The 27,118-nt window shown below is 37.4% G+C and overlaps 3 protein-coding genes across 3 annotated transcripts; all 3 read right to left on the reverse strand.

Moving 5' to 3' along the window:
* Positions 1-5,095: 5,095 nt before the first annotated feature.
* Positions 5,096-7,541, reverse strand: LOC148878622 (uncharacterized). The gene is made up of 2 exons (XM_088957455.1): positions 7,332-7,541; positions 5,096-6,409 (listed from the first exon to the last, which is right to left on the reverse strand). Exons 1-2 carry the CDS (start codon positions 7,402-7,404, stop codon positions 5,634-5,636), a joined length of 849 nt encoding a protein of 282 aa, XP_088813581.1. The 5' UTR covers positions 7,405-7,541; the 3' UTR covers positions 5,096-5,633.
* A 1,095-nt stretch (positions 7,542-8,636) lies between these two features.
* LOC148878623 (beta-amylase 1, chloroplastic-like) lies at positions 8,637-11,846 on the reverse strand. The gene is made up of 5 exons (XM_088957447.1): positions 11,735-11,846; positions 10,989-11,644; positions 10,133-10,343; positions 9,866-9,976; positions 8,637-9,784 (listed from the first exon to the last, which is right to left on the reverse strand). The coding sequence occupies exons 2-5, from the start codon at positions 11,639-11,641 to the stop codon at positions 8,975-8,977; spliced, it is 1,785 nt and encodes a 594-aa protein (XP_088813573.1). The 5' UTR covers positions 11,642-11,644; positions 11,735-11,846; the 3' UTR covers positions 8,637-8,974.
* A 12,726-nt stretch (positions 11,847-24,572) lies between these two features.
* On the reverse strand, positions 24,573-25,655 carry LOC148878624 (uncharacterized). The gene is made up of 2 exons (XM_088957466.1): positions 25,246-25,655; positions 24,573-25,094 (listed from the first exon to the last, which is right to left on the reverse strand). Exons 1-2 carry the CDS (start codon positions 25,350-25,352, stop codon positions 24,875-24,877), a joined length of 327 nt encoding a protein of 108 aa, XP_088813592.1. The 5' UTR covers positions 25,353-25,655; the 3' UTR covers positions 24,573-24,874.
* Between the last annotated feature and the right edge of the window lie 1,463 nt (positions 25,656-27,118).

A 27,118-nucleotide genomic window follows, 5' to 3' on the forward strand; every position in this document is an offset into this window, starting at 1 on the left:
CATCAAATCCAGTAGCTTGCTTGGGTGCATGATAGTTCTTTTGTGAAGAGCTTCATTTCTCATGTCCCATATAAGCCTGAAAAGAATAAAAAAAATTCCTATGAATAGTTTTTTCTCTTCCTTGCTTAGACTATGTAATTTAGATTCGATCCACTTCAAGATGAACGAATATAGATCTTTGTCTTGCACTTGTTGTGGGTTTATTCCCAGGGAAGCAGCAAACCAAACAGATCGAGCATATGGGCATTCAAAGAACAAATGTTTCCATGTTTCGATGGATGTATGACATATGACACATTTCCTATCTTCTTCCTGTAGGAAAACCATTTTATCTTTTGTTTTAATACCGTTCCACCAAGCCTTCCACATGAAGATTTGGAATCTCATAGGGATGTCACATTTTATCTATCGAATGCTGATCTAAAATATTGACTTGATATATATGCTGCCATTCCATCTCATGAAAACAAGATTCGACCATTTGATGATCCCATCATCAGAGATGAGATCTTTAACCGATAATCTCCTGCAAGACAGTTGATTAACAGATTTTATTTCCGGGATTCCATTTGGAATTGAAGGCACCCAAGGATCTGAAATGAATGCCCTAGACCCGTTATTTATTTGACATGTTGTATTCTTTTTCATTTGCTCCCAAACTGAGACAACCTGTTTCCACCATAATGAATCATCTTTTCTTTTCCTCAGTGAATTGCCTGAACCCATTTGATAGATTGGAACCGCCTGTAAGGTCGATTTGACCAAACTAGTTCTGCCTGCTTGTGATAACAATTTTGCTTTCTATAAGCTAAGCCTCGACTTTACCTTCTCTAGGAGCTCAGAACATGCATTTCTCTTAGCAGCCCTTAGGGAGAGCTGAACCCCTAAATACCTCTCTACGGGTTTGAGCTTTTTTATATGGAGAATCTGCATTAATAATTTTGATATTCTCCTGTGAACCCCCGGGCTAAAATGAACCCCAGATTTTGAGGTATTTATTTTTTACCCCAATTACATCTCAAATTCATGTAAAATTTTTTGCATTTGTTTTACCTTATTTACTTCAGCTCTATAGATCAATAGACAATCATCTGCAAATAGAAGGTGAGATATTTTTGGGCCAGATCTGTAGATGTCGATTCCCCTTATATTCTTCTTTACTTCCTCCCTTACAATCATACAGGATAGTGCTTGCATACTATGATGAACAGCTAGGGGGATAAGGGATCACCTTGCCTTAGTCCATTCTGTAAAGAGAAGAATTCTTTTTGGGTACCCTTGATTTTGACAGAGAACTTAGGGGTGTCAATACACCATTTTATCATTTCACACCACTTTTCTAAGAACCCCATATTATGAAGAACCTGAATTATAAAATCTCTTCTCATTCTATCATATGCATTTGACATATCGATTTTCATTAGGATCCACCCCGGACCCTTTTTTTTGCTTTCTCATCCTATGCAAAATTTCCTTTGTTAAAATCACATTATCCACACACTGCCTTCCCTTTATGAATGTTGATTGGTTAGGAGCAATTAATTTATCTAGATGATTTTGCATTTTTTTCACCAAGCATTTAGCTAGGGTCCTGTATAGCACATTGCAGACACTAATTGGTCTGAATTGATTTATTTTCTCTGGCAGTTTGATTTTTGGTATGTAAACCAAATTTGTAGCATTTATTTCTGGACAGAAGTAGCATAGTGAAAAACCTCCCTAATCCAGTTACATATATCCGCTTTGACAATGCTCCAAAACTTCTGATATAAAAGTATGGGATAAAACCATCCGGTGTGGTTTCAGAGATTTTACCACCTGTTCAATTTCCTCATCTGTAGGAGGAATCAGCGGATCATTTGCTTCTTCATCCGAGATTTTCTCAAATTTCAAATCATGAAACTCAGGGAGTTGACTATGTTCACTATTCCCCACCTCCTCTGCTTGATTATTAAATGCCTTTGCTACTTCTTCTAGAGATGTTAAATCTTCCTCAGATTTTTTTATAAATTCCAACGCATTTCTTCTTCTATTCCAATTCCAATTTGTAATTTAGAGAATTTTTTTTAGTTATAGCACCAATTATAACAAAAAAATACATCTGCTTATATAATTATGATATAGCACTGGGCAAGAGAATTTTTCTCCTCCCATTCTTGATAGTCTCTCATGCAGGCCTCAGAAGTCCTATCACCTAGACGTTTCGGAGCAGGGTTTTTAGCTACATTGTTCAATTTTTCGGGCGTCAAGACCAGCATAAGGTTACGATACCATTCAGCGCAATTTGGGCCCTTAAGCTTGTTGTCGTCCAACAATTTAGTGAATTGACCGTTTGTCATTTATGGTAAAGGGAAAAGCAAATATTAGTCCACAACCTTATTTGATTCATGTTATTTACATAGATATGACTTTTAATCTATGTTTCATTTCCATTTATTCATCTCTGAGATTTTCCTCCTATCTCAGCGATAGAGACTACGAATTATGTCTCTAAAAATGTGAGAAATCACATAGGGTGCATGGAACCAACTGTTTCAGCTGCATAACCCCACCACCTTTCTATGAAGGATCATATCCACTCATCTTATGAACTTTTCCTTTGGTCTCTATCAGACAAGGTTCATTGTCATTTTAAGTTAAACATTTCTGTCCAGTGAGTGCTCACCCATAATATTCGTGAACGCCAAGGTACCGTGAGAGACTCTTCCATTTTAGGATAGGCCCCTCCCACATTGGTCTATGATGCCCCTATCATCTTATGAAACAATCAAACAGATCCAACAGCAAATGGATAGCCCAATTTTATGGTGTGTTTCCTCATTACTAAAGGACCCATCTTCATGTTAATGATGGAAGGCTTTTAGAGAGTTCATCATATGAATCTCTTTATCACATGCACTCATATTTCAGAGGAGGGAACGAAATATTATGCCCTAGTTTAACTTAGGTTTAACCAAAGTGGCTCCCATTGACTTTCATAAAGCCAGATTTAGATGGACCCTATACGGCTAGGGTTCCGCATGGTTCCTCTTGGGGAGGAAGCTAAAGTGGGGCCCACCATGAAGGGAGATCATCCAATGATCTTAAGGACACCGTGGCAATGATGTGCATTCAGCCATGGTGTGCGCAAGAGCCACTATCGAATCAGCATGGGCCAAGTAATTATGGCCCATGAACGTAGCACATCACACATCCATACATTACATGCATGAAAACCATAATTGATCAAATCAATTAAATAACTGTAAAACCCATAATTAAAGCCCATAAGTTGTCATAATATTACTGATTAATATTATCTAGGTATATGGGTTGAATTACAAAGAGCAGCTCGGCCCATATAGTTTTTATGTTGAAAAGGGCTAAAGCAATTTTAACATATTAAAACTGGGTTTTACAGATGTGGGTTGAATTGCATCTTGCAATTAACCATCAACTCCTGAACCCATGAGTGAAAAATTAGGGCTGAGAACAGCCCCCATCGAACCACAGATTCGGTCCAACCAGTTTGGTCCAATCTGGTTCGAATGAGTATATGGTTTGATTTTTAATTCAAGATTTAATTCAAGAAAAATTGATCTGAAATTAAATTATTGATACAAGACAATCAATAATCAGTAGGAGGGCGGTTCGTAGGACTGCTATCCTGCAAAACAAAAGTTAGATCGTAGTATGCAGTTTCCAAAACTGCAAATCGTAGATGGTCGAACCCTAATCTTCGAAATTCTCCTCCTTGTGCTTTTCTGCTTCAACTTTAAATGGAATAAAATAGAAAAACCAATTTTCTATTAATATTACATCAAAATTGAATTCCTATACATTCCGTTTAAAAATTAAAAAAAAATAAATAAATTACAGACAGAGAATGAAAAGAACAGTAGGTGTGCAGATTTCTTGCGCCATTAAAGAATTCGATCTCCACCGTACGAACAACCCAAAAATCAAGAAAAATATATAGAAAAATTCTAATTACAAATCAGATTTATAAATATTTAATTTCATATGAATCGCCCAAAAATTAGGAACAAATTTCCCAAAAAACACTAATCTGCGCAAATCGGGTAGAACGCCTTCTGCCCATTTGTGCAAATCCAGATCTGGTTAATTTTGGTTCAAGATTTGAACCTAGCTCTGTTACCATTGAAGGGATGAAAGATCCATCATATGGATGGCCGAACCCTACAGGAAGGTCGGGCGAAATTTCAAAGATTTCTCTCTCTCCCATGTGGGAATCACATTCCCTATTTTAGAAAACTGCATTTTCAAGTATCAATCTTGAAACCTAACTGGACCAGATCTGAAACCAAAAGGGAGTGGAGGGACTTACTTGATATGAAGTAACAATAACCTTCAATGAAGGTGTTCACGCTCAAGGAAAAATCCAATGACTGCTTCTACCGAAGATGACACGGTGCAGGATGAAGCAGAATCAGTAGAACGGCTCTTCAGCAAGAATTGAATTCTTCAACAAGAATGTGATGGAATGCTAGTGAGCACGACTTTAGATTACCTTTTCTACCCAAAGGCAATATCAAGAATCTTTCTTGATCGTTCCCACAAGTGAAGATCGAACTGGTATGGCAGCAAGAGTAGGAGAGAATATATTTTGCAAAACAAATTTCAACGGTTAAAATCAGCTGTCGGCAATTTAGATTTCCATCAGAGAGAGTGCATCCCCGATCATTCACTTTGTCCGACAAAGGGGTTGATCCTGTCACTATGATCACCCACTCAGATGAATTCTCGGAGTGTCCCAATATACCTAGGTTTTGACCCCCTCTAAGGATCTCATTGATTGACATATCAAATACAACCCAATCCAGCACCTAGTGTAATATTATAATTGAGTTTAAGGGTTAGGTGTAACATTCTAGTTTTGCCCATCTATCTCCGAGGTCCAAGGCAATACTGGAATTTTGGTCTGATTCGGGGTTTAAAGAAAACCCATACTGCATATACCTTAGGTTTCACCTTAGCAGTTGAGACAAGTCACCCCAACCAACTTGGCAGCACATCAATGTCAATCTTAATAGGATAAATCTCCTCAAATTTATCCAACGGCTGTGAATATTTTAAACTAACATGAATCTCATAATTATCTAATTTAAATATATTACATAGAAAAACACCATAATAACATGAATCAAATATATATTTTGTTCATTTACATTAAATATCATAATATACATCGTTGTAAAAACATACACTATCCACATGTCCAAACCTGCCCGATTTTATGATATAACGGGTCCATATCCTCTCATTTATTGTGGTGAGATAAGGGCAATTTATTATTTTTTTATTTTGTGTGAGGGTCAAGTTATCTTGGACCATCTGATTTTGAGCCCATCATTTCCGCCAGCTTTCTCTTACCCGATGCATGACCGCCAACTGTGTCCCATTCTTTCCCATCAGCAGGCACGCACTTCTTCCATGCTCTCCAGGTGTGTGAAGTATCCCCCGCATGGTAGCCATGTGTCATTTCATTTTTTTCTGATTTTTCATTATACTATTTTCCATTACGAGTTGAGTGAGTTGACTCGTTCTTGCTCAACGATTCCCCCTTGCATCCTTTTCTGTGCATGCTTTCCGGTGTTCCTGTTCATCAGTGCCGAACGATCCTCTAGGCATCTTCATTTTTCAGCAGAGCCTTCATCTTCTGAACCAGTTTCGCTCATTTTAATTAGTTGGACTTTACATCCCTCCCTTTGTTCTCTATAAGTCGGAATTTTGAGAGGCCTTTCAGGATGGTATTTGGCTCTAAGCCACTCTCCTGGGAGATCAATTTCTCTCTGCTCCAGTTCAATTTTAACTAGCTCCAGTGGCTGACTCAATTGTTTACATCTTTGCCAGTGATGACCCAGCAATCCACAAAAGGCACATGGTTTCGTGAGGGACTCATAGCAAAATCGAATCCACTTCTTTTTCCCTTCCACTGTAACGAAGAACCCTGCAGTTAGAGAGTGACGAATGTCCAGTAGAATTTGAACTCTTGTGTATATTCCTCTCATTAATACCCCTGTTTGAATCTTCGGTTGATCATTTACTATATCACCTGCAATTAGCCCAATAGCTTTAACTCTTGAATCTTCCACGATGGTACGAGGAATATAGTGAAGTTGTGGCCAGACTTTTTGTAGGTGTAGCTTCTCGACCGTACCATCACCATTATCTGTCGATGGGCCTACCATCAGCCAATTCGATTTGTAGAACCATGGCCCTCTATTCAGCACTTTTTCTCTCGCCTGTAGATCCTCAAAGAACATCTCTAGTTGACTGCCCTCGACAAAGGATATACGGATCTGATGTTGCAAGTTCCAAATGGTCCTTACAGGCTTTTCAATCACTTCTCTAGAGGTTTGAAATCGAGGGAAGATTCTCCCCTTGAGAAGATGCTGAATATAAAGATCTGAAGGAAAGATAATAATAATTTAAAGCAAAGAAACCAGTTGAGTTCACAACATGTAATAACTAGAGGGAAATCCTGGCGACGTGAACACTTCTTACTAGAGAGAGCACAGAAGATAGGATATATTATGAAAATGAGAGAAGAAATTTTAATAACAAGCTCACGGCTAAGTTTCAAAGAAAAGGTCGGCGACCGGATTTTTTGTCCTGCACATCAGGTGCTACCGGAAGGCTCCCTCCATCAACAAAGGTAGAAAAAATCCATCTAAATAATATTAACACCGTAGCTCAAGGCCTATTTCCCCTTTTCCCACCGGATCTGGGATGTTTACACATTAATCCTAAGAATGGGATCAGGCAACATTTGAATTTGATTAAATTAAGAAAAGTCATTTTATAATCCAATTTAATCCATAATGACTAAACAATGTCTAAATAAATCTGGCATAAAGTAAATGAATTGGATTGGAATTCAAGTCAAATTAAATCAGATTCATTTGCATCTCTATATACAAATTCCCAAAAATGAGTGATAGAAATCCATAAACTTAGATGGATAAATGAAAAATCCACAGGGTTAGACATGAAGTCAAACTAGGAATATTTCTAATCGATAATAAAATGAGAAAAATTAGATAAGAATTTAAATTACGAATATCTTTATTCGATAATAAAATGAGAAAAAGTAGATTGAGATAGTTTGATCATGAGTATAAATAATCGGTTAAAATTAATAAAAAATAATTTTTAGCGCCCTGTAATTTAATAAAGGGTTTCGAGTCAATACGAGCATTTTTTCGCCCCTAATATCAATAACAATAATTTTTTAAATATAATTTCTAAAAAGAAGTAATTTTTTTTTTTTGAGAAAATATTAAATAAGGGCAAGAGATGGGCAAAAACACTGTTGATTGTCTCCAAACCTGTGAAACAACCCCTCCATCTCTGACGTCCATTTTCTCTCTTTCTCTTTGGCCCTTCCTCTTCTTCTTCCATCTTTGGTCTTCGATCCTGTTTGTCGTCTTTTGGCAATAAACATCTTTCAGCAGCGATGTTTCCTGGACATTTAACGGACCCCCTATTCTCAGTCCTCTACATTGGTCAAATAGAAATCACGGTGACACCCAGAGCTTGCGGCTGTCTTCTTCTTGGTTTCAGACAAATCTCTGACTAGGCGATAGTTTCTTCTTGCTGAGCTTCTATTCATAAATGTCTCACCATTGTCGATTGAGCAAGTAGACCCTATCCCCTATGACTCTTTTTTGTTTATTTGATTATTTTCTTATATAAGCTCTTCAATCCCTGTTTAAACGTACAGCATACGTTTGCTCGATCACTAGAGGCAGAAATGAACTACTGCAGAGTTATCCCCTAAAAGCCATGGCCAACGATGAACACATTTGTTTACTATTCATTATTATTATCTTTTTTTCTTTTATATTTAAATATTTCTTCCTTAAAAGAGGAGAAAGAGACCAGAGGTGGGGGAGATTTGTCACCCATGTTCGATGGTTCAAGAGGAGGAAGGAGATGAATAATATCTCTTATCCTTATTTAATATTTTTTTAAATAATTATATTTTAGAAATTATATTAAAAGAATTATTTTTATTGATATTAGAAAAAAAATTACTCTTATCAATTATAATCCCTTTAATAAATGGATACGAGCACCGAATAGAGGTGAATAAAACAGGATTTATGTGCCGACTCAATACAGTTAGTACTTAGGACAAGGGACAAGGCTTAGATGACGATGATGACATGCAAAGAACCAAACAATGTCCAGGAAACGTGGTCGAAAAACAAGCCCAATTCATAATCATTCACTTCATGGCTAAGGTGAAAAGAATCAGGCACCACTTGGCCTGAGAAATGTGGTCAAACAAGAACCATATCCCAGCAGATTTTCTCTTTGAGCCATCTTTTGCTTATTGGGTTCTTAAAGAACCAGACAGACAGTCTGTCTTTAACGGGTGCAAACAAAGCAAAGAGGTCCATAACTTTCTGCTAAAGGCATGGTTATAAACTAACACAAGTCAGTGAGTCACGAGCCTGCACTCCTTGCTTTAAGTTTCTTTCTTTCTTCACCATACTTCCAAAATATCTGAAAACGTTAGTTCACAGATAAGAAAACCAACCCACTCGTAGAAGATTTCTTGCAAAAAGCCTACAACGACCATAATTAAGAGTTCGGCTTCAGTTAGGGCAAAGCCCATTAGAGCAGCCTTTACAGCCATGCTTTGGGAGGAATATCTCCCTCCTTATGTGCTTTATTTCATAATATGCATTGAGACGCATAAGATATCCACTGCTTCTACTGCAAGTAGATCTCCATGGATGATTTGTCTGGATGATGAGCTCCAGAGAAAAAATACCTCTGTACTATGTTTTTACAACAGACCCCAGAATTCCCAATCTTACAGTTACACTGCTCATTTCAAGACCACAACATAAATAATACAGGACTTGAAAGGGAAGAGAGGACTCTCTCTCTCACTGTAATTCTATAAAGGTCTCAATATCATTACTTATGTGTTTATACCCATTAAGACAAAGCCTGCAACTTAATGACTGAGAGCAACAGCTGCCTCCTGCACCAATGGGTGAGTTGCAGTCACAAAGTGCTCGGCCTCCCTTTCCACCTGCTCCCAACATCGGTTTCCACTCTTCCCTTGGTTCATCTTCTTCACAAATGCCACAAATTTTCTCCAGTTATCGGCCTGGAACAGGTTGGGGTTCATTCGCAGATACGTGAAAGCACACATCTCTCTTCCGTCGTCCTTGCCATCGTTCAGATTCAACGAGGCTGCATGCAGAATCTGCAGGTGTGCCATCTCGTCATACCGTGGCAATGCATTCTCCCCTGCAAGTGGAACCCCAGCCTCTCTTGTTGCCAGAACCACCTGCCGGACGAGCTTCTCCGGTGCACACTGTGCGTCCTGGGGCTGCTCATAGTCCCGCATCTCAATGCAGGTGAAATTGAAGATGGCGCCATGGCGTGCCAGCATGCGCGCAATGGGGAGGTACCCATCTCGGAACCTGGTGTTATAGTACCCTGCTGTGAGCTCCGCGGCATGAGAACGGGTCCCATAGTGCCAATGGATGCCTGCAACCTTCGCTGAAATCTTGACGCCGGTGCCCTGGAAGATGGATTTAGCTGACGAGAGCATCGCCTCCCCATGGTCTAGGAGCATTTGAGAGTACCAACTGAGGAAGAAATCACCGTAGGGACTGTTCCAACCGCCGCCTTCTTTGCGGAAGAACTGGGTGCCCTCCGGCCAGCTGTTGTAGTGGCCAGCATCTGTAGGGCCACCGTGCCCCCATTCTGGCTTCCCAACAGCTTCAGCAGCAGCCTTTAAGCTACTGATCATGTACTGCATTAATCCACAAAGATCAATATGGGATCACTGATTTTGTAAACTGAAAGTAATTCATGGAGATAGAGAATCTCATACCTTGTCAAAGCACTGGAACGCACCAATTCCTGGGAATCTCCATGTCCCATTCTGCTCTGGATATGATGGGTAGCGGAGCTCCCCTGCCGGACCCATTCCTACTTGGATTTCCTGCACAAAACATGAAAAGGTGAGCAAACAGAATGCTTTAAGGGATATCCAACAGATCCCAAATCAGGACACACCATGGAGTACAGACCCATCTCCATGGAAGAAATGAAAATCAAAGAACTCGGATGAATAACGAGGAGGAATCAGTTCCATTACCACGACGGTGTCACCAAGAAGGTGCTTGAAGTTATCCCTGAAAGCACGCATTAAGTCGGCATAGCACTGAACGGGCGTTCGGCCCTTGAGCACCGGAAAGTTGTCGCAGCCGAGGGAGACGTATTCGTAATTCCGCCTTCCCCATTGATCCGTGTATGCGAGATCTGGATCCTTGTTTATCTCCTCCACCACCCACCTAGGCAAAGGAATTCTGCACCGAAAAATTAGTGCAGAAAGATAAACGTCAGAAAGAAAACAGAGCCGAAACAGAACACAGTCGGAACTCATAAGTGATGTAGAACAAGAAATTAAGGCCTGTTTGTTTCCTGGAAGGAATGATTTTAATCGAAAAACGGAAAATCGGCCTAACTTGGCAACGTATCAGCTCAGTCCAAACACATTATGACATGTGACTCCGCCAACGAATCTGCATTTAGTAATTAGTAACGAACTCAAAAATGTGCCGAACACAAGAAAGTGTTCGATTTTCAACCGACCATGACGTAAGAAATCTCGTACCGGATCTAAATCTTTCAGGATAAATCCGGAAAAGCAGGAGTTGCGTATGTGGACGTTTACTAACTGCCGTTATAACGTGAGTAACGGTTGGCAAGCTCCGTCGCGCCTTTAAAAGCATTTTCACCAAACTATTAAAACGCCGTTATATATGATTTAACGGTCACGTTAAATAGTGAACGGAAATTAGGATGAAAGATTATCGAGAAAACCCAAATTCTCGGAATATTTCCGAAAACAAAGGAAATAGATTCCAGATTATTCCGCTAGCTGCTAGCAGAAAAATAAAAAATTAAAAAAAAAAGGCGTAGGATAAGGGGTAGGGAGCTAAAGTACGCACGTGCAGGAGTCACCAACGTTGCCACCGCACTGATGGAAAGACATAACGGCCTGAACCTTGAGGCCGTGTTTCCGAGCCATCTCCAGGAGTTCGGTGTAGCCACCCCAGTTGTACGCGCCGGGCGCGTCCCTCTCGACCAACCCCCACCAGACATCCATCATCACCCCTTCCACCCCAGCGCTCTTTAGCGCCATCATGCTCGCATTCATCGCCTTCCTCCTGTTCACCCCATTCGACATCGTCACACTGTCCAACGGCATCATCACGTAAACCGGCACCCCTTTCCCCCTAACCTGCGCACCACCCGCCCCTCCCTCTCTGTACTCCCTCACTTCCCTCCCTACTCCTATCTCCTCCTCCTCCATCGCCGTCTCCGTCACGTCCGCCGCTAACGCCTGACACGCTACGGACATGCCCGCCCCAATCCCTCCTCCGAACACCGGCGACAGACAGGGACTTAATGGTGGGGATAGTGCGTCCTTCTCGGGCCCCTGTTTCTGAATTCTGCACCGTATATTTGTTGGCTGCGCCGGCGTCTTCCAGACAGCCGATGCACTCACTACCGTTGTCTGACCGGATGGCCCATTCCCGGATTCCACTGGTATCGGCGTCCCCGACAGGGCACCTATCTGGTGTGTGATGCTCAACGCCATTCACTGCAAAAATTCGAGAAACCGCAGAAACAATAGAGAAAGCTACAGTGATCGAGATAGAGATCAGAGAGAGCAAGAGAGAGAGAGAGAGACCGTATAAGAGAAAATTCTTCTTCTAGTTGCTTTGTGACTTGTGAGAAGAGGTTTCTGTTGTGGTCGTTATTCGTGTCAAGCTGGTTCTGAACGTGGGAGGCGGAGGTTTAGCGAGCTCTTCGTTATATAGAAAAATGAGAAAACCGTAAAAAGATTATTTTGGCCGTTTATTTTATTGCCACGTGGCAAGGATGCAACGTGGCAAGTAATGTATGAGGCCAGAGGCTACGGCTATGATTTCTCAAAGTGCGTATAGATCGACGGCGGGATATTAATTGGACCGAAGGTTCGAGGTTTTGTACGCGGTTCTGAATCTTGTGTACCGAAACCCTCATTCAGTGAATTGAAGACACGTAGTACACGAGTCATGTGTTGAATTGCCTTCATGTAAAGAAAGTTGCTGCCTTGCTGCTGCTACTGCCCCCAGGTTTGTCATTTATTGAGTTGTATTTCACGCGAAATTGCGTGAGAAAATAATATTTTTTAGAGTAAATATTTATTTTTATCTGGATGTGGGTGACATTGAAGAAGATTACGGGCAGATGGGCGTGATCGTGCCACGTTGCGAGTGGGTAGTCGTATTGTAACACGTTACGTAGTTGGGGGGAGCGAGATTAGTGAATGGTGTTAACGTTTAAGGGAGGGTTTGTTGGGTCAATTAGCGAGGAGTGTAAGCAATAGATCTGGAGGGTTCTATGATTGGGGTGGGGTGGATGGATCACCATTTACATGATTGGGTTGGTGGAGCCAAGCTTTGAATCAGAGATGCAATGTGGGGTCCTATCTACAGGCACCGCCGGAATGGAATCTTGTGGTTGTGGTTGTGTGAGAGTGATGGAATTTGGAACTTGGATTGAAGGTTGCAGATGGCAAAAGTCTAAAAGAGGTGGGAAAGTGTTGGGGAGGTTTTAGAAATTTTTTAAATTGAAACAAAATGATTATTTTACATATCGAGGTATCGAAGCAGGTGAATTCACTTTTTTAAGTTCTAAACTTTTCAAAGCATGTGAATTCACTTGAGTGTTTGAGGCCCGTGTTACTGCCTCGAAGTAGAGGTGTAAATCCGACTGGGCCGCCCTCGGGTCAATACGGCCTGGCACGATTTTGGACCGGCCTGGCTTGGCAAGATAGCCCATAGGCCGTGTCAGGCCTGGCATGATAATCCATGCCGTGGTGGGCCTGGGGTTTGAAGTCTACGGGTCGGCAAGGCATGACATGGCACATGTCATCGATATGGCATAGGCCGATGGCACAGTCCAGCATGGCCCATATATAAATATATATATATATATATATATATAGATAGATATAGATATATATTTATATATACATAGTATTTATATATAATATATAATATATTATATAAATTTATAATTATATAATAATATATAGTATATAATATATTAATAAAATAAACAATTTTTTTCTATTTTATTATACTAATTTATTTAATCATTGTATATGAGCAATTGTATACATCAAAATTCATAAAAAAATTAAAATTTTAAGTTTTTTTTTCAATTTTTTTAAATAAATAGGCAAAAATAGCTTTGGCTCAGTCCATGGCCTAACTTGGGCCAAGGCTTGGCCCACGGGCCAGCCCGGCCAACGGCAAGGCACGGACCCATGCAGGCTTGGGCCGTGCTAGGCCGACTCCCAAAATTTTCACCGGGGAGGGCGGCACGGCCCGCACTTTCCCACTTTACACCTCTACCTCAAAGTATACGACGAAATTTTACAATTAAACATGTTCAGTTCATGGTTTTTAAAACTGAGCCAAAGACCAAACTGGTCAGGGTCCGGTTACTGGGTCGAGCGGTCCGACCATTCTGACAAAAAAAAAATTAAAAAAAATTTATGAAAATAAAAAACAGTCAAAATTGTTCGAACAATTAACTGCCCAGCTCAGTAGTTTGTTGACCAAAACCAATGGTTTTTTGAGAAATCCTGGTTTTGGGGAAGAATGGACCGGTTCCCAGTTTTTCCGGTCCAATCCAGTTTTAAAAACCATGGTTCAGTTTTTATCAAACAACCTTTAAGGTGATGTTTGGCATTCATGTTGATTCTTATTGATTTTTTAAAAATCATTATTATTGTTTATTTTTTTCAAAAATCAGTAAATTTTGTTATTTAGTATTATTTTTGTTATGTAAGCCAATTTTTGAGAAATCGATTTTGAGTATGTTTGGTATTGATTCTCCAGGATTGATTATTTTTGTAGTAGCGTTATTCTTTACCATATTAGGTGTTATATCATCCTCAAAAAATCGGAATTAACTAGAAACGAGGAAATCATTAAAAAAATGTGATATTTAAAAACGATTGATTTCAAGAATCGCTTTTTAGCCAATTTCTGAAAATCACTAAATTGACCAATCAAACAGAAATTTCAACACTGATTCCGAACTAGGCTGATGAGGAGCCAATTGCGGCAGCAATCCTGCAATTTGGTTAAGTATAGTCCGGCCAGATGTGGACAGGCTTATCTGAGTGGAGGGCTACCCTGAGTGATCGATCGGCCAGAGTTTAATCTCTAACCTAATCTTAAGCCAGACTGGTAGTTAATTTACTTTGATTTGAAAGAAATGTAAAAAATGAAAGGGATTGATAGGGAAATTTATGTAAGATTTGTAAAAATTTTCCTACCGTTATCTTTCTTTCCCTTCATTTTCCTCCAAATCAAACGTAACCAAAGAGTAAAGACAAAGCATATATAACAAAATTAGCAGGTTTTTCTAGCAATATCACATATGAAATGCAATCACATATAAACATTGATGGCCAACTTGAACAATTTATAGGGTGCTATGTCATGAAACCAAAATTGGGGCCCACATTGCCAGAATCTGGCTATTTGCGAAATTGGAATCACATACAAAAAAATACCATCATATGCGTTTCTCTTTAACTTAAATCAATTTTGTTCTTTTCTGGTAGAATGCAATATATATTTGGGTAGGCAAATAGAATATAAAAAGTTAAAAAATCCTTCAATTCAGGAATTCGGGTTTTGTCTTTACAAAATGGTCATTACACCGTCCTCACAGCCCTTTACAGCTGGGCGCATTGGGAATATCTTTTTATGAATAAAAATATATAAACATTGGGAATATCTTTTTATGAATAAAAATATATAAACATTGGGAATATCTTTTTATGAATAAAAATATATAAGCATTAGGAATATCTTTTTATGAATAAAAATATATAAGCAAGGGTCAAAATTTCAATACACCTGTTTATAATTGTTTTGGGTTCCTTTCTTTTAATAGAGAATATATTTAGAACCAATTTTTGAAATAAAAAATAAAAAATAAAACACAAACGTATTGATACTTTGAATCATGCATACAAGTATAGAATGTTTTCATTGCAAGGATGCAAAAGACTGTGAAAACGGTGTGAGGACAAAATTTGAACTCATGACCCAAGACCCAAAAGTTGAGATGGTCACTTAGCATTCTTCTAAAATTTAAGGTGTGGGTGTGGGATCAAACCGTCGTGGAACCAGACACTCTCTGAGTTGGGATCTCCTTGCAACAAAAACCATCCCAATATAATTCCAACGTGATCTATATCCACCGACCTCACTAGATTTAAAATTCGAATTCAGATCTGCACCCACAAAGGGGTGCCCCATAACGTCCTACAGTATATCCTCTGTGTATTGGGAATATCTCCCGAGGATAATATTAGAAACGATAATGTCATTATTGAAAGATATTTCGAATATACAGTGAAGATGTGCTGTGGTACATTGTGCCGCACCCCATGTGAGGCACAGATGTGAACTCTAAAATTCACCATATATGAGATGTACGGATGTTGTAACTTGTTGATTTTTTTTGTTGGGAGGAATGTCAAAAATCTTGGAGGTGGGTTTTTTATGGCAAACCCCCTATACGTAGCGTTACATATCACATGTACGTGATATTTGAACTGGGCCTTGGTTGTACAAGTGAAAACCTAGCTCAACCCATTCAATGCAGTAAGATTGGGCCCATCCAAGAGCTGCAACAGCTCCTAGAAAATCTATAATACACGTCAACCTGATTAGAAATTTAAAGAACCTGATTCTAAGCGAAAGGGGTGGCAAGAAAGACTCTGGATCTCCTGCCCAGGAGAACTCTGCCCATGTCTACTCACAACATACTATCCCCGTGAATTGGGAACATCTCCCCCTACATGATACAACGCAGAGGTTGAGATGTTCTTCATGTGTGGTTGCAAAAAATGTGAACAGAGTTTGTGGGCAAGAGATCCAGACTTGGCAAGAAAGGCCGCATTGAAAATAACTTGTAAGAGGAGGGCAAATAGGAAGGTGTGGTATGCTGTGGAGATAGCTAAGGGGGTGAGGCCGTGAGGACATATCCAGCTCGTTCCCTCTACTTGAAAAAGGGAGATTGAGCACTTGGGATTTCCTACTCACTTTTCCCACCCACTCTCTACCCATGGTGAGCCACACATCTCTATTATGAATTGAAAGATGTGTGGCTGCAATTCATGGCAGGTAAAGAGTGGGTAGGAAATCTGCACTTAGATCAGTCGTTAATTTAAGGTCCTGTTCGCTTTTTGGTAAGTTATTTACCCAGGTAAATGTACTTATCCGGGTAAATGTTTCCTACGCAAGACTTACCCGGGTAAGTGTATATACCCATGTTCTTTTATTTCCCATGACAGTGGCCATTTTAGCCATAAAAATTCATTATTAAAAGGGGCATTTTTGTTTCATTCAAGTATTGGTAATTTCCCCCCGAGTGAAAAAAAATATTTACCCACCTAAAAGATGAGTATCACTTAAAAATAAACCTTCCATGATCCCCACATAAATCTCATAAACCTGAAAAAAGAACATGAGATTTTTTACCATGGGAATCAAAATCCTATTAACAAACTTTCCCCCCTCTTAAAATCCAGAAAAAAAAAAACTCCCATCTGAATGGTTCTAAAATTGGGGTTATGGATAAATCAGCCGTTAATTTGATTGGCTTGGTGTGGCCTTGAGCTAAAGCTACAGCCACCGCCCAAGTAAAATATTTTTGTTTCTTGAGACTGACTGGTACAATGTTTACATTACGGGGCCTGATATTTCTACAATTGCCATTCTAGATGGTTCTATGAAAGTCAGAAAATACAAATGTGAAACAGCAAAGCAGAAAATAAAAGGAAACAAAAGTAATTTCGAGCACATAAAATTACCAAAAGTAAATTTACTAAACCACCAAAGAAATTATAAAAGAAATTTTCAAAAATAAATGGAAAAATACACTGTAGTTAACTACAAAATTCTGAATTCTAATATAACATTAAACAATTCAAAATGATAAATACACCCACCCTAAAACACCAGTACTCATCTATGAATTGGTATCAATTCTGACCTAGCATCTATCCCAATTGTACAATGGGGTTAAGAATATATTCTATGCCTTTCAAATTTTATTTTTCTTTTTTATTATGAATTAATAACTCCCAACAAAGAAAAGATCTAAGAAGAAAAATGATTGCTGTCCTTTCTGTGAAGAAAAAAGAAGAGATATTGACCACATTTTTATTAAAGTCCAGGATCAGACAGATTTGCTAGTGGGGGCCCAAATACAACCCACTAAATGCCATCGGAATAAGAACAGGAACGAGCCAGGATTTGCTACCAGCGAAAGGGTGTTAACATGCTTCTAACATCGCAACCCGGCTGCACATTGGGAACATCTCCCATAAATAATGGCAAGTGAGATATTCCTAGTGTGCGGCTAGATCCAGGCTCTTTAGAAACTGATGGATTAGAATGATCAGAGAGAATAAGGGAAAATGGTTCCCTCTATATATTTTTGGGAAAACAAATTAGCTTTCTGATTTGGCTCATTTGGAAGAACATTAATGAAAAACTTTGAAGAAGACAGAAATAAGACCAATTATAGTGGAGAAAGAAAAGATGGTAATTCTGGTTATGGGTGAATAACCAGAAATTTCAAAGGAGAAATCCCAGAGAGGGAAGGCTGGTCCAATTGGGTTCACCATGCTCACAATGCATGGCTGAAATGTAGGCTGCCCTCAAAGCCCCTGAGCTTGCAAAACAACTTGGGTGTAGGCATGTTATTATGCATTTAAGGAGACACCAAATGCATTATTGATATACAATATTTAATAAATATATAAAATAAATATTTTATTTATATAAAATATATAAATTATATTCAATATTTAAATACTTTATATATTATATATAAGAATTAAATAATCAATCGAATTTAGATATTTATAGAATCAAATCAGACTATATCTGAATTCGATCGATTATGATATTTGAATTATCCAAATTTAATTTGGTTATGTCAAATCTCATTTTTGAAATCAGATTTTTGAATACACACTCCTAGTAACATATGCAGGATTTGAGTATCAGTAATTCAAAGAGAATCAAAAAGGCAAGTTTAAGATATATCAGGATATGCTCGGAATATTCACGTATATAGTGGAATAATTAAGACATATATGGATTGTTGGGAAACTCACAAGATCTTGCAAATACATGGATGTTATTAAATTTAAGACTACCTTTTGTACGAATGCAAATGCAAATATGTACGCTTCTTAAAAATGCAATGGTGTGGTTTGGTTTTGCATTCTTACCAAGTGTATAGTTGTGATGGGTACAAATACGAATTTCAAGACTGGAATCTATTTTTTGTTTTTAATATTGATAAACTTTGAGAGCCAAGCTTGCATTCATTTTTCAAAAGAAAACTTTGCTCTCATTCTGAACACAATCATGTCAGAAGTACAAAATGTATTCTTACCAAGTACCAACTGTTTACAACACTGAACTGGAATACAAATTTGCTTTGGTTCAGCATTTGCATTCTTTCCAAAGGCAGCCTAAGGCTCAGTTTGGGAAGAGTACAAATACAAATGTGTACAATGTAAAACCTTGTATGCTGTATTTTCAAATCTTATATTTGTAGTGCACATATTTGTTTTGCACTCTTCCCAAACTGAGTTTAAGGCACAAATTACTATAAATAAATTAAGTATAAATCCATGAGAAACAAGTGTTTTAATACTTTATGTAAGGTTTAAATTTTTCAAAAATACAAATTATAATGACCAGATAAATATTTTCTTCTTTTTTAATTTTCTAGTTGACACTAATAATTAGACAAAGTTCATAGAAGGTTACAAAAAAATAAAACTAATATTATTTTGGGTGATATTTTGTATGTTACTGTTTCTACTGAAAACATTGCCACATCAGCACCACCTAGGCATTTTTAGCTTAAATGTGAATTTTCTGTTTATTTGAGACTGTTTTGAGTTAAAATAGTTATAAAACATTTCTTCAAGAAACATAAATCATGGAGTGTTGGGGGAACATCAAAGTGATGTTCCTTGCATTGACTTCCCATTTGAAGAAACAATCCAATGACTTGTCTCTTAGTTGGCATCCTATGTGTAGGGCTGCCAAATGGTTGGGTCTACTTGATGGACCTGAGCCAACCAAACTGTTATAATAAGTTTTGATTCCATGATTTTGTCCTGATTAATAATTGGGTCGATTCCAGTTCTTGCATATTCCTTATCAATTCAGACCTAAAGCCGATTATTTTATTAAATATATAATATCTTATTAGTTTTCTTTTAATTTTAGTTTATTGGGTTTTATTTACCAACACCTTCACCTATGATTCACTACCTACCTTGAATTTTGATTCATTCCCCCACTTGTCACTGTTCCAATTGTACAAATTGTACTTAAGTATATGGGGTGGACTGAACAATAAAAACCCCTTTTTGGAGAAATGTAGAGTTAAATAAGATAATATTAGTTAAAAATGCTTAATTTATTAACACATAAATAATTTAGTATTTTTATATCATTTTTGTTAAAGTTATATTATCAAAATTTTATTTTTAAGTTATTATTTAAATATACTGTTTAGTATAAATGGGTCTAGACCTAATAGACTCGATTGTTAATTAGGACAGTTCGATGTCTATGATTTTGTCTCAATTAATAATTGGTTTGGGACTGATCCTACCTAAACCCAGCCCCTTGACAGCCCTACCTATGTGGTAGTGTAGAGATATATTCGAATGCATCACATACCAGCGAAGATAGACAGACCGACATCATTGGGTACCTATAAATCCTACCTAATAAAAAAATTCTTTTTTTGGTTCCATGTTATCAATATCATTAGATCTGCACCTAGATGTTAATCTATGATTCAATCATTAGAAAATGTTAATTTTTAAATTTGATCATTGGATGAAAGATTAGTGTAGTAGGGTGATGTCACATTGAATATAGCAATTTTATTTAAATCTTTTAGGTAACAATATAAACACGAAACACAGTATTGCTCAAAACACTTATTCAAGTACCAATAAAAACAAGTTTCATGTCAAAAAGTCTGTGTTGGTATATCATCTCTAAACATTTGAGCTTGGAATGAAATGGTACCAAACACAATCTTAATATGTTTTTCGTAATGTATTAAGAGTTTTGGTAAGAAAATGAAAATCTCAAATTCAAACCCTTTTTGATACTTTTCATTGAGAAAGAAAATGCTTATTAGTAGGGCATAAGGCTTGAGGACTACAGATTCTAAGTGACAATTTAGATGTTATTAGTAAAAGTGCTAAAGAAAATTTCTTGTGTTGTCCACCAATTGATCATAGGTTTCTGAGATTTCTTATATTTAGTAATGCTTATTGCTATAGAATGGAAGGTTGGGAATAAGAAAATATATATATATATATATATATATATATATATATATATATTGAGAGAAAAGGTAAAGTATTTCATTAACAAAAGACTAAAATAGATGCAACCTTGCCCACTGAGGAACTGAGCACTTTGTACAACTTAGAAAAAACAAAAAAAGAACATCATACAAAAAGATTTCTATACTCCAAAAAAAGAACTGTAAGGACAACTCTTGAACATTTTGTACGTTGCCACCCAAGAATTTAACCTTCTCCAAATGTTCTTTAAGACTTCCTCCTCTGATCTCAATTGATTTTCAAAGAGTTGTATGTTTCTTTCCGACCAGATTGGCCATACCACCACCGTTGGCAAATGGCAACACCTTCCATACAACCTTACCTCTTCTCAACAGATCCCTTAGACCCCAGCCCCATAACAGATCCAATACATTCGTTGGGAGGCACTGAACTCTAAAGACCTTTAACATTTTCATCCAAATTACCCAACTAAATCTATAGTGCAGGAAGAGATGCTCCAACTTTTCAGAATTGTTGCCACATCTGCTTGGTTCTACTACCCAACCTCTCTTTGTCAAATTATTGTCAGCTGTTAAGCACTTCCCTAGTCGTCACCCATAGACAAAAGGAAACTTTTAAAGGAGCCACCGTCCTCCATACGTGGTCTTGGGGAAAATTGTCTTCCTCCTCCTTGCACCTGCTATAAAAAAGACTTGACTAAGAACCTACCTGATTTCTCCGTTGTCCAAATCCTCCTGTCCCCCTTGTTCTATCCACCATTATCGTACTTATGATCTGCATCAACTCCTCCCATTGCTCCACTTATGATCTGCATCAACTCCTGTCCCCCTCCATCCTGAGAAAACACCTCCGACACCAAACACTCCTTGTTGATGGCAATATATCAAAGAGGGTTGGGAATCTGTCCTTAAGAGGGTGATCCTCGCACCAGACCTCCTTCCAGAATTTGACTCTAGAACAATCTCCTACTTCCATTCTTAAACCTTGTCCAAAAATTCTTCTCTGACTTTTGAATACCTTTCGGACGGCACATCCATAAGATAAATTTGATTCTCCTGAGTCCCAATTTGAGTTTCTTGAGTCATACTTAGCCTCTATTGCTTTTTTCTATTGACTTGTGGTCTGTTCATTCCGCCTCCAATTTATCTGCTCCTCACACAGGGTACCTCCTACAGATTTCATATGCACATTCTACCATGCATTGGGAACATCTTCCGTACTTATAAGTCATTATTCATGGGAGATATTCCCAATGCACGGTGAGGTGCCCATGTGTGAGGAGCAAATCACGTTCCCTCCAATACCATTTCTCAAGACAAGTCAAATTAAACTTTCTCACATTCCTTAAACCCAAGCCTCCCACTTTTCTAGGTTTACAAGCTTTGCTCCAATTGACTAAATGGAATTTAAACTCATCCTTCCATCCCTACCAAAGAAAATCTCTCGTTGCCTTCAACAACTTAGTCGCACCAACTGTATTAACTGGATTAAAGAAGAGAGACAACAAGTAGGTAGGAAAGAGAAGACAAAACACTTATTAAAAGTGTAAGTTTCCCTCCCTTCGATAGATATTTCGATTTCCAAGTTAGTTATGAGTTGTTTATGGTAGGCTGTCAACAGGCTTTGAAAGTTTTGAAAGCTGATCCAACATCTGACCAAATGCAAATTTTGGTCCAGTTTTAATTTGATTCACTTTATACTTTATTTTGCTTTGTCTTTCAACTTATTTCATCTAAGCTGCATGCAAACAAAATAAGGTAAAAGTTGAAATAAGAATAAATAGGAATTTGCACTTAAATTAATCATTTACACTCATATTTTTGCACCAGGGTAAATAAAATTGCATTGCAAACAAATTAGGCTTTAATGGATACAAGAGATTTTTAGTAAAATATTTATTGGTATATTAATCCTATTTTTGGTCTCCATGGGACTACATAACAGGGGTAGCCCATCCCAGCATCATTCCCAAGCCCATAATCCCAACTCTAACCTCTGGTGCAGGCAGAATTCGATCCCAAGTCTTTGCTACAATCAACAAGAGACCTTACCAACTAACCAGCTGGCATCTTTCTATTGATACAGTAATTACTCTCGCCCCAGCATGCTACTAACTTTCACCTCACTTAATTGCTTTATTTTCAAAAAGACAAACCAAAAAACAATTCACTTCAGCCAATTCAACTCTTATCCAACAGTTCCTTGGTCAGATTTATCAATAGAGCATCGTTAAAGTCTTAAAGATCAGTAAGTCATATGATTATACAAGCAATGGGGATTAATTATATTATTGAACTCACATAAGGTCATCAGGGACTATAGAAGCAATTCCCTTAACTTGGCCAAAGGAACACCATCTAATTCAAAATGAAATAAATAAATAAATATCTCATGAAGGTAAGTTAATAATGCTATGATTCTGCTTGCTTCTTTCATTTTTTAAGCTACAATGCTGAATTGAATGTTATCCATAAGGCCATTACCCAATGTTGGCACTTAAGGCTGTGTTTGGTTGCAATGCAAATAAATTTGCACTGATGCAAAACCATGACAATGCAAATGATTTGAGTGTAAATTCTGACCAATTTTTGTTTCAAATTTTAGCTTATTTTGTTTAATTACAGTATAAATGAAGTAAATTAATACATGAAACAGAATAAATAAAATTCAAAACAAAATTAAACAAGAATTTACCTTTTTGCATTTGCACTCCCATTCATTTGCACTAATACAAATAAAATTATATTACAACCAAACCAAACACAGCCTTAGGATCTACTACTCCCACTGCTATGCATCGCTTTCTACTTAATCAATCACAAGTGATCACGCCAGACCTAAGCTTTAGCATTTTTGTGCAAATCTGTCAAACTTGAACTCACATTCACACACTTTGCCCCATATTTCACCATCCTATATAAAAAGAAGAAAGTTTTAGGTCCCAACTTTAGTAATGTTCAAATTTTACATGCCTAGAATGCCCTTTATTCAATTTCTCCTTATATCATTAATTATCTGATTCTCTCTTGTTCTTGCTGAAAATTTTATATTATATTATTTGTAACTTATAAGTCCTCTCTTAATTTGGTCCATTTATTTTCTGTCCACTATATTCTTTATTCTCTTGTTTAACCTATATTTATTATATTTCATATTACATTATTATATAAAATATATTATTTTTATGTCTATAACAATGACCCAATTTTAGTTGATGTGCAAATTTTATATACCTAAAATACCCATTTAATTATATTTACACAAAATTCCCAATTCTATCTTTATCCATTTATCTCCTCTCTCCCTCACCTCCAACTGACCTCTCACACGTGCATTTAAACGTGTCACTCAACTAGTGGATATAAAAAAGAAACCTGATGTCTGTGGTCCATGACTTGTGTAGTTTTTAGATCTGCTATACAGACAAGCACAAACACATAGAAATGTACAGCCAAACATGTACTTAATTGGTCCTCACACACTTAGAGAGACACAAATGCCTAGAACATCCAAAAACATTAAAGCCCATCAAACTAAACTAATAAATTATCAATTTCAAAGCCCCTGAAGAGCACTAAAAAACTCTTTTATCAATTTCTAAGTTCATGCATCTCTTCAAACTAAAAGCAAAGAAGTGGTGATTAAATGGATAAGGACAATGTATCACACATTTCTTCAGCTCTAAGTAAGCATATAAGCAGAAAGGGATATATATGAAGTCATAAGGTTCTATTTGAAAAAGAAAAGAAAGAAGAGATGGGTGTCGTTAAGCCAAGCAGGCACATGCCCATCCAGCTGAGCAAACACAAAAGGACAAATAATCCTGGAGTGCTTAAATATCACCCCAGAAAGGACAATCAATTCAACCTTTAACCAAAAGGAGTAATCCTGCCACAGCTTTGGCAATGGTATATTCCCTTCTCTGCGACATATTCTTATGTGTCAACCCAGACCCCAGATACCAGTCACTCAGGTCAATCTAGGCCGTCCATGTTAATCTGAAGGGCCCATGTTGGTTCAACATCATTGGTAAACTAAACCCTAGAAAGGTGGGAAATAACAGTTGAAAAAACAAAGAAGAGAAGAAGAATTACATGTAAAAACAAAAGAATGGTTAATTTCTGTCTGGAGGACAAAAATCCCTCTCTTCTTATCTGACCGGTCAAAGGAACAATTAAAAGCTCTCATTCAAAGAAAATAAACAAGATTACTCTGAACAGGACGTGCATTGACTGATTCTTTGTTTTCCCTTTTCTTTGACTAGCTAGCATCCACAACACTACTAGCTTTTTCTAATCATAAACATACTGAAACAAAACAACTAATCAAGATTAAACAAAGAAAACAAGAAAAGAGAAGAGAAACACTGTGATTGATCTGTAGATGAAGTTACTAAGAAGAAGAGGAGGAATCGAATTGATAATATTTATCGACTGCAACTATTACGTCCCAGGTGCAACTTAATCCCTTGGGGATGATGACTAGATCTCCAGCACCGAATTCCACACAGTCTGAGGATCCTTTTGTGTATGATTTCACCTTCCCTCTCAGCAAATAACATGTCTCTCTTGCATCAAACTTGAGTGGAAATTTTCCTGGAGGACAACCCCATCTATACAAAGAAGAAGAAGAAGAAGAAGAAGAAAGCAGTAGCGTGAGAACAACTGAAAGCAGCAACCTTATGTGATACAAAAAAGATGTCGTTTAACAAGTTAATTAATGAGAACGAAGAAGAAAATCAAGGGGAGGAGGAAAATACTTACTTAGGCCATGATTTAATACCCAATTCAGCTAAACGTGAATCTGATGGATTCCGCTCCACGATGATGCTAAGATTGTTGATAGAATCTGAATTTAATTCTGTGGCCATGAAAAAGAAGAAAAAGATAGAAAAACAAGATGCGAAAGAATAATGGAAGAGAAGATAAGAATGTAGGAAGGATGGTGTGGGGGGAGGAGTGATATGGGTGTTTGGGGCTCTCTATTATTTATCTTTCCTGTAGTTAGGATTTATTGGTTTTTTGTTTCTGAGAAGGAAATAAGGAATCTTTACATGAAAAAGGTAGAATATATAATACAGGTAGAACAGAAGGAAGACGAGCGAGCGAGAGAGAGAGAGAGAGAGAGAGAGAGAGAGAGAGAGAGAGAGAGGTTTGTAATAACTAATCAGCAAGTACATCAGATAGAGTTACTATCTCGTGAGAATTTGAGTGCTTGAGGGATTTCTTATTACAGGATAAAGTCTAGAAGGAAAAGAAAATATATATTTAAGAAAAAAACTATTAAGGATTGTTTGTTGGAACGTTCTCAGAAGTATAAAGAATCAAGAATCACGTGGCAACATGGTTGGAGCTCAAAATGGGTCCAATTTGTTCTCTTTTCAACCTCACAAAAAAAAGTTTCAACTGAAAATCCTTATCACGTGTTCAAGATTAGACCATATCCAATATTTTATGAAGGTGGCAGATCCATGGTTTTAATTGTCTTAATGAGAAGCTGCTCATGAGGTCATTTGGCCTATATTTGGTTTGATACAATATAAAGAAGAAACAGAAAGTTGAGGGAACTATCAAACCAAACACAGCCTTGGTGTTAAAGTTAAAAAAAAGGGTTATAAAGGAAATAGGAACCTTCCACGTGGCAACTTCTTATTGATCATACGAAGGCTGATGTTCCTCTTTTTCACCTCTAATTCATTCATTATCTAATTAATGACACTGACATTGTATTCAGTATGGGGAAACTGTGTCAAATAATCTTGTTTGGTCAACTATTAAATTATGTTTGATGTATAAATTAAGGAAACACTTAATCTAGAGGAATGAAATCAAAACCAATATGACCTCTTTGATAGCCTTTGTATCGGGTTTTCTTTTTCTGTTTGAATTAGGAATTTAAATTGGATTGATCTGAATTAGGAAACAACACAATTTCAGAGCAAAAGGGAGATATTCATACCACTCTAGTTATATTTTGTTTTAAATAAAAAATTTATTTATCCCCTTTTTGTATGAATGGAACTCATAGCTACATATGTTTTAAGGAGAAGCCCTCAAATATTGATTGTGATACATCTTCTATGTGCCCATTTGGGAGAGCTTTCAGGCAGCAGCTCCTGGCATTGCAAGGTAAGTTATCTACAAAGAAACCCTTCGGGTCATGTTTGCTGAAGAACCCGGAAGGTCCGAGATATATCTTATCTTCTTAAGCTGAGAAATCAACTTCTCAATGAAATTATTTTTATTTGCTTTCTCGAAATATAAGTCAAGGCAGCTCAAGCAATATTGAAGCCCTCTCAAATAAGCCCAAAATATGCTATTCAGACCGGGTTACTATCCATACAGCTTCCAGTATGTTCTACAGTCTCACATCTCTAACATGATTGTACTTTACATTAGTGGCTATTAGAGTTAGAGGTGTTGTGGGTGATGTTGAGAAAGGAATAAGTGAAGGTTCAAATTTTCGTTATGTATATATATGCGTCTTTAATATGCTTATTTTAAGGTGTTTTTAAAAGAAATATTTGTTAATTTTATATCTTAAATAATGTTATTTCCCTTCCTCTGCGAGATTTTGAAATCAAAAACCTAAAAGAAAATCCAATATACACCCTTTCCACCATATTAGAGTGTATTT

Source organism: Nelumbo lutea, chromosome 1 (assembly GCF_056320005.1).
Source record: "Nelumbo lutea isolate HS-2025 chromosome 1, American lotus-T2T, whole genome shotgun sequence".
In the NCBI taxonomy this organism is placed as follows: Eukaryota; Viridiplantae; Streptophyta; class Magnoliopsida; order Proteales; family Nelumbonaceae; genus Nelumbo; species Nelumbo lutea.

Bases quoted from the DNA above. Each gene is read 5' to 3' on its own strand.
- LOC148878622 (XM_088957455.1), bottom strand. From the start codon at position 7,404: ATGGAAGAAGAAGAGGAAGGGCCAAAGAGAAAGAGAGAAAATGGACGT. The intron at 6,410-7,331 runs GTTTGGAGACAA...TCTTTCCTTCAG, and splicing joins ATGGAGGGGTTGTTTCACAG to ATCTTTATATTCAGCATCTT.
- LOC148878623 (XM_088957447.1), bottom strand. From the start codon at position 11,641: ATGGCGTTGAGCATCACACACCAGATAGGTGCCCTGTCGGGGACGCCG. The intron at 9,977-10,132 runs GTAATGGAACTG...TGTTTTGTGCAG, and splicing joins TTCTTGGTGACACCGTCGTG to GAAATCCAAGTAGGAATGGG. The intron at 9,785-9,865 runs GTATGAGATTCT...GGATTAATGCAG, and splicing joins CGTTCCAGTGCTTTGACAAG to TACATGATCAGTAGCTTAAA.
- LOC148878624 (XM_088957466.1), bottom strand. From the start codon at position 25,352: ATGGCCACAGAATTAAATTCAGATTCTATCAACAATCTTAGCATCATC. The intron at 25,095-25,245 runs GTAAGTATTTTC...TTCTTTGTATAG, and splicing joins GGTATTAAATCATGGCCTAA to ATGGGGTTGTCCTCCAGGAA.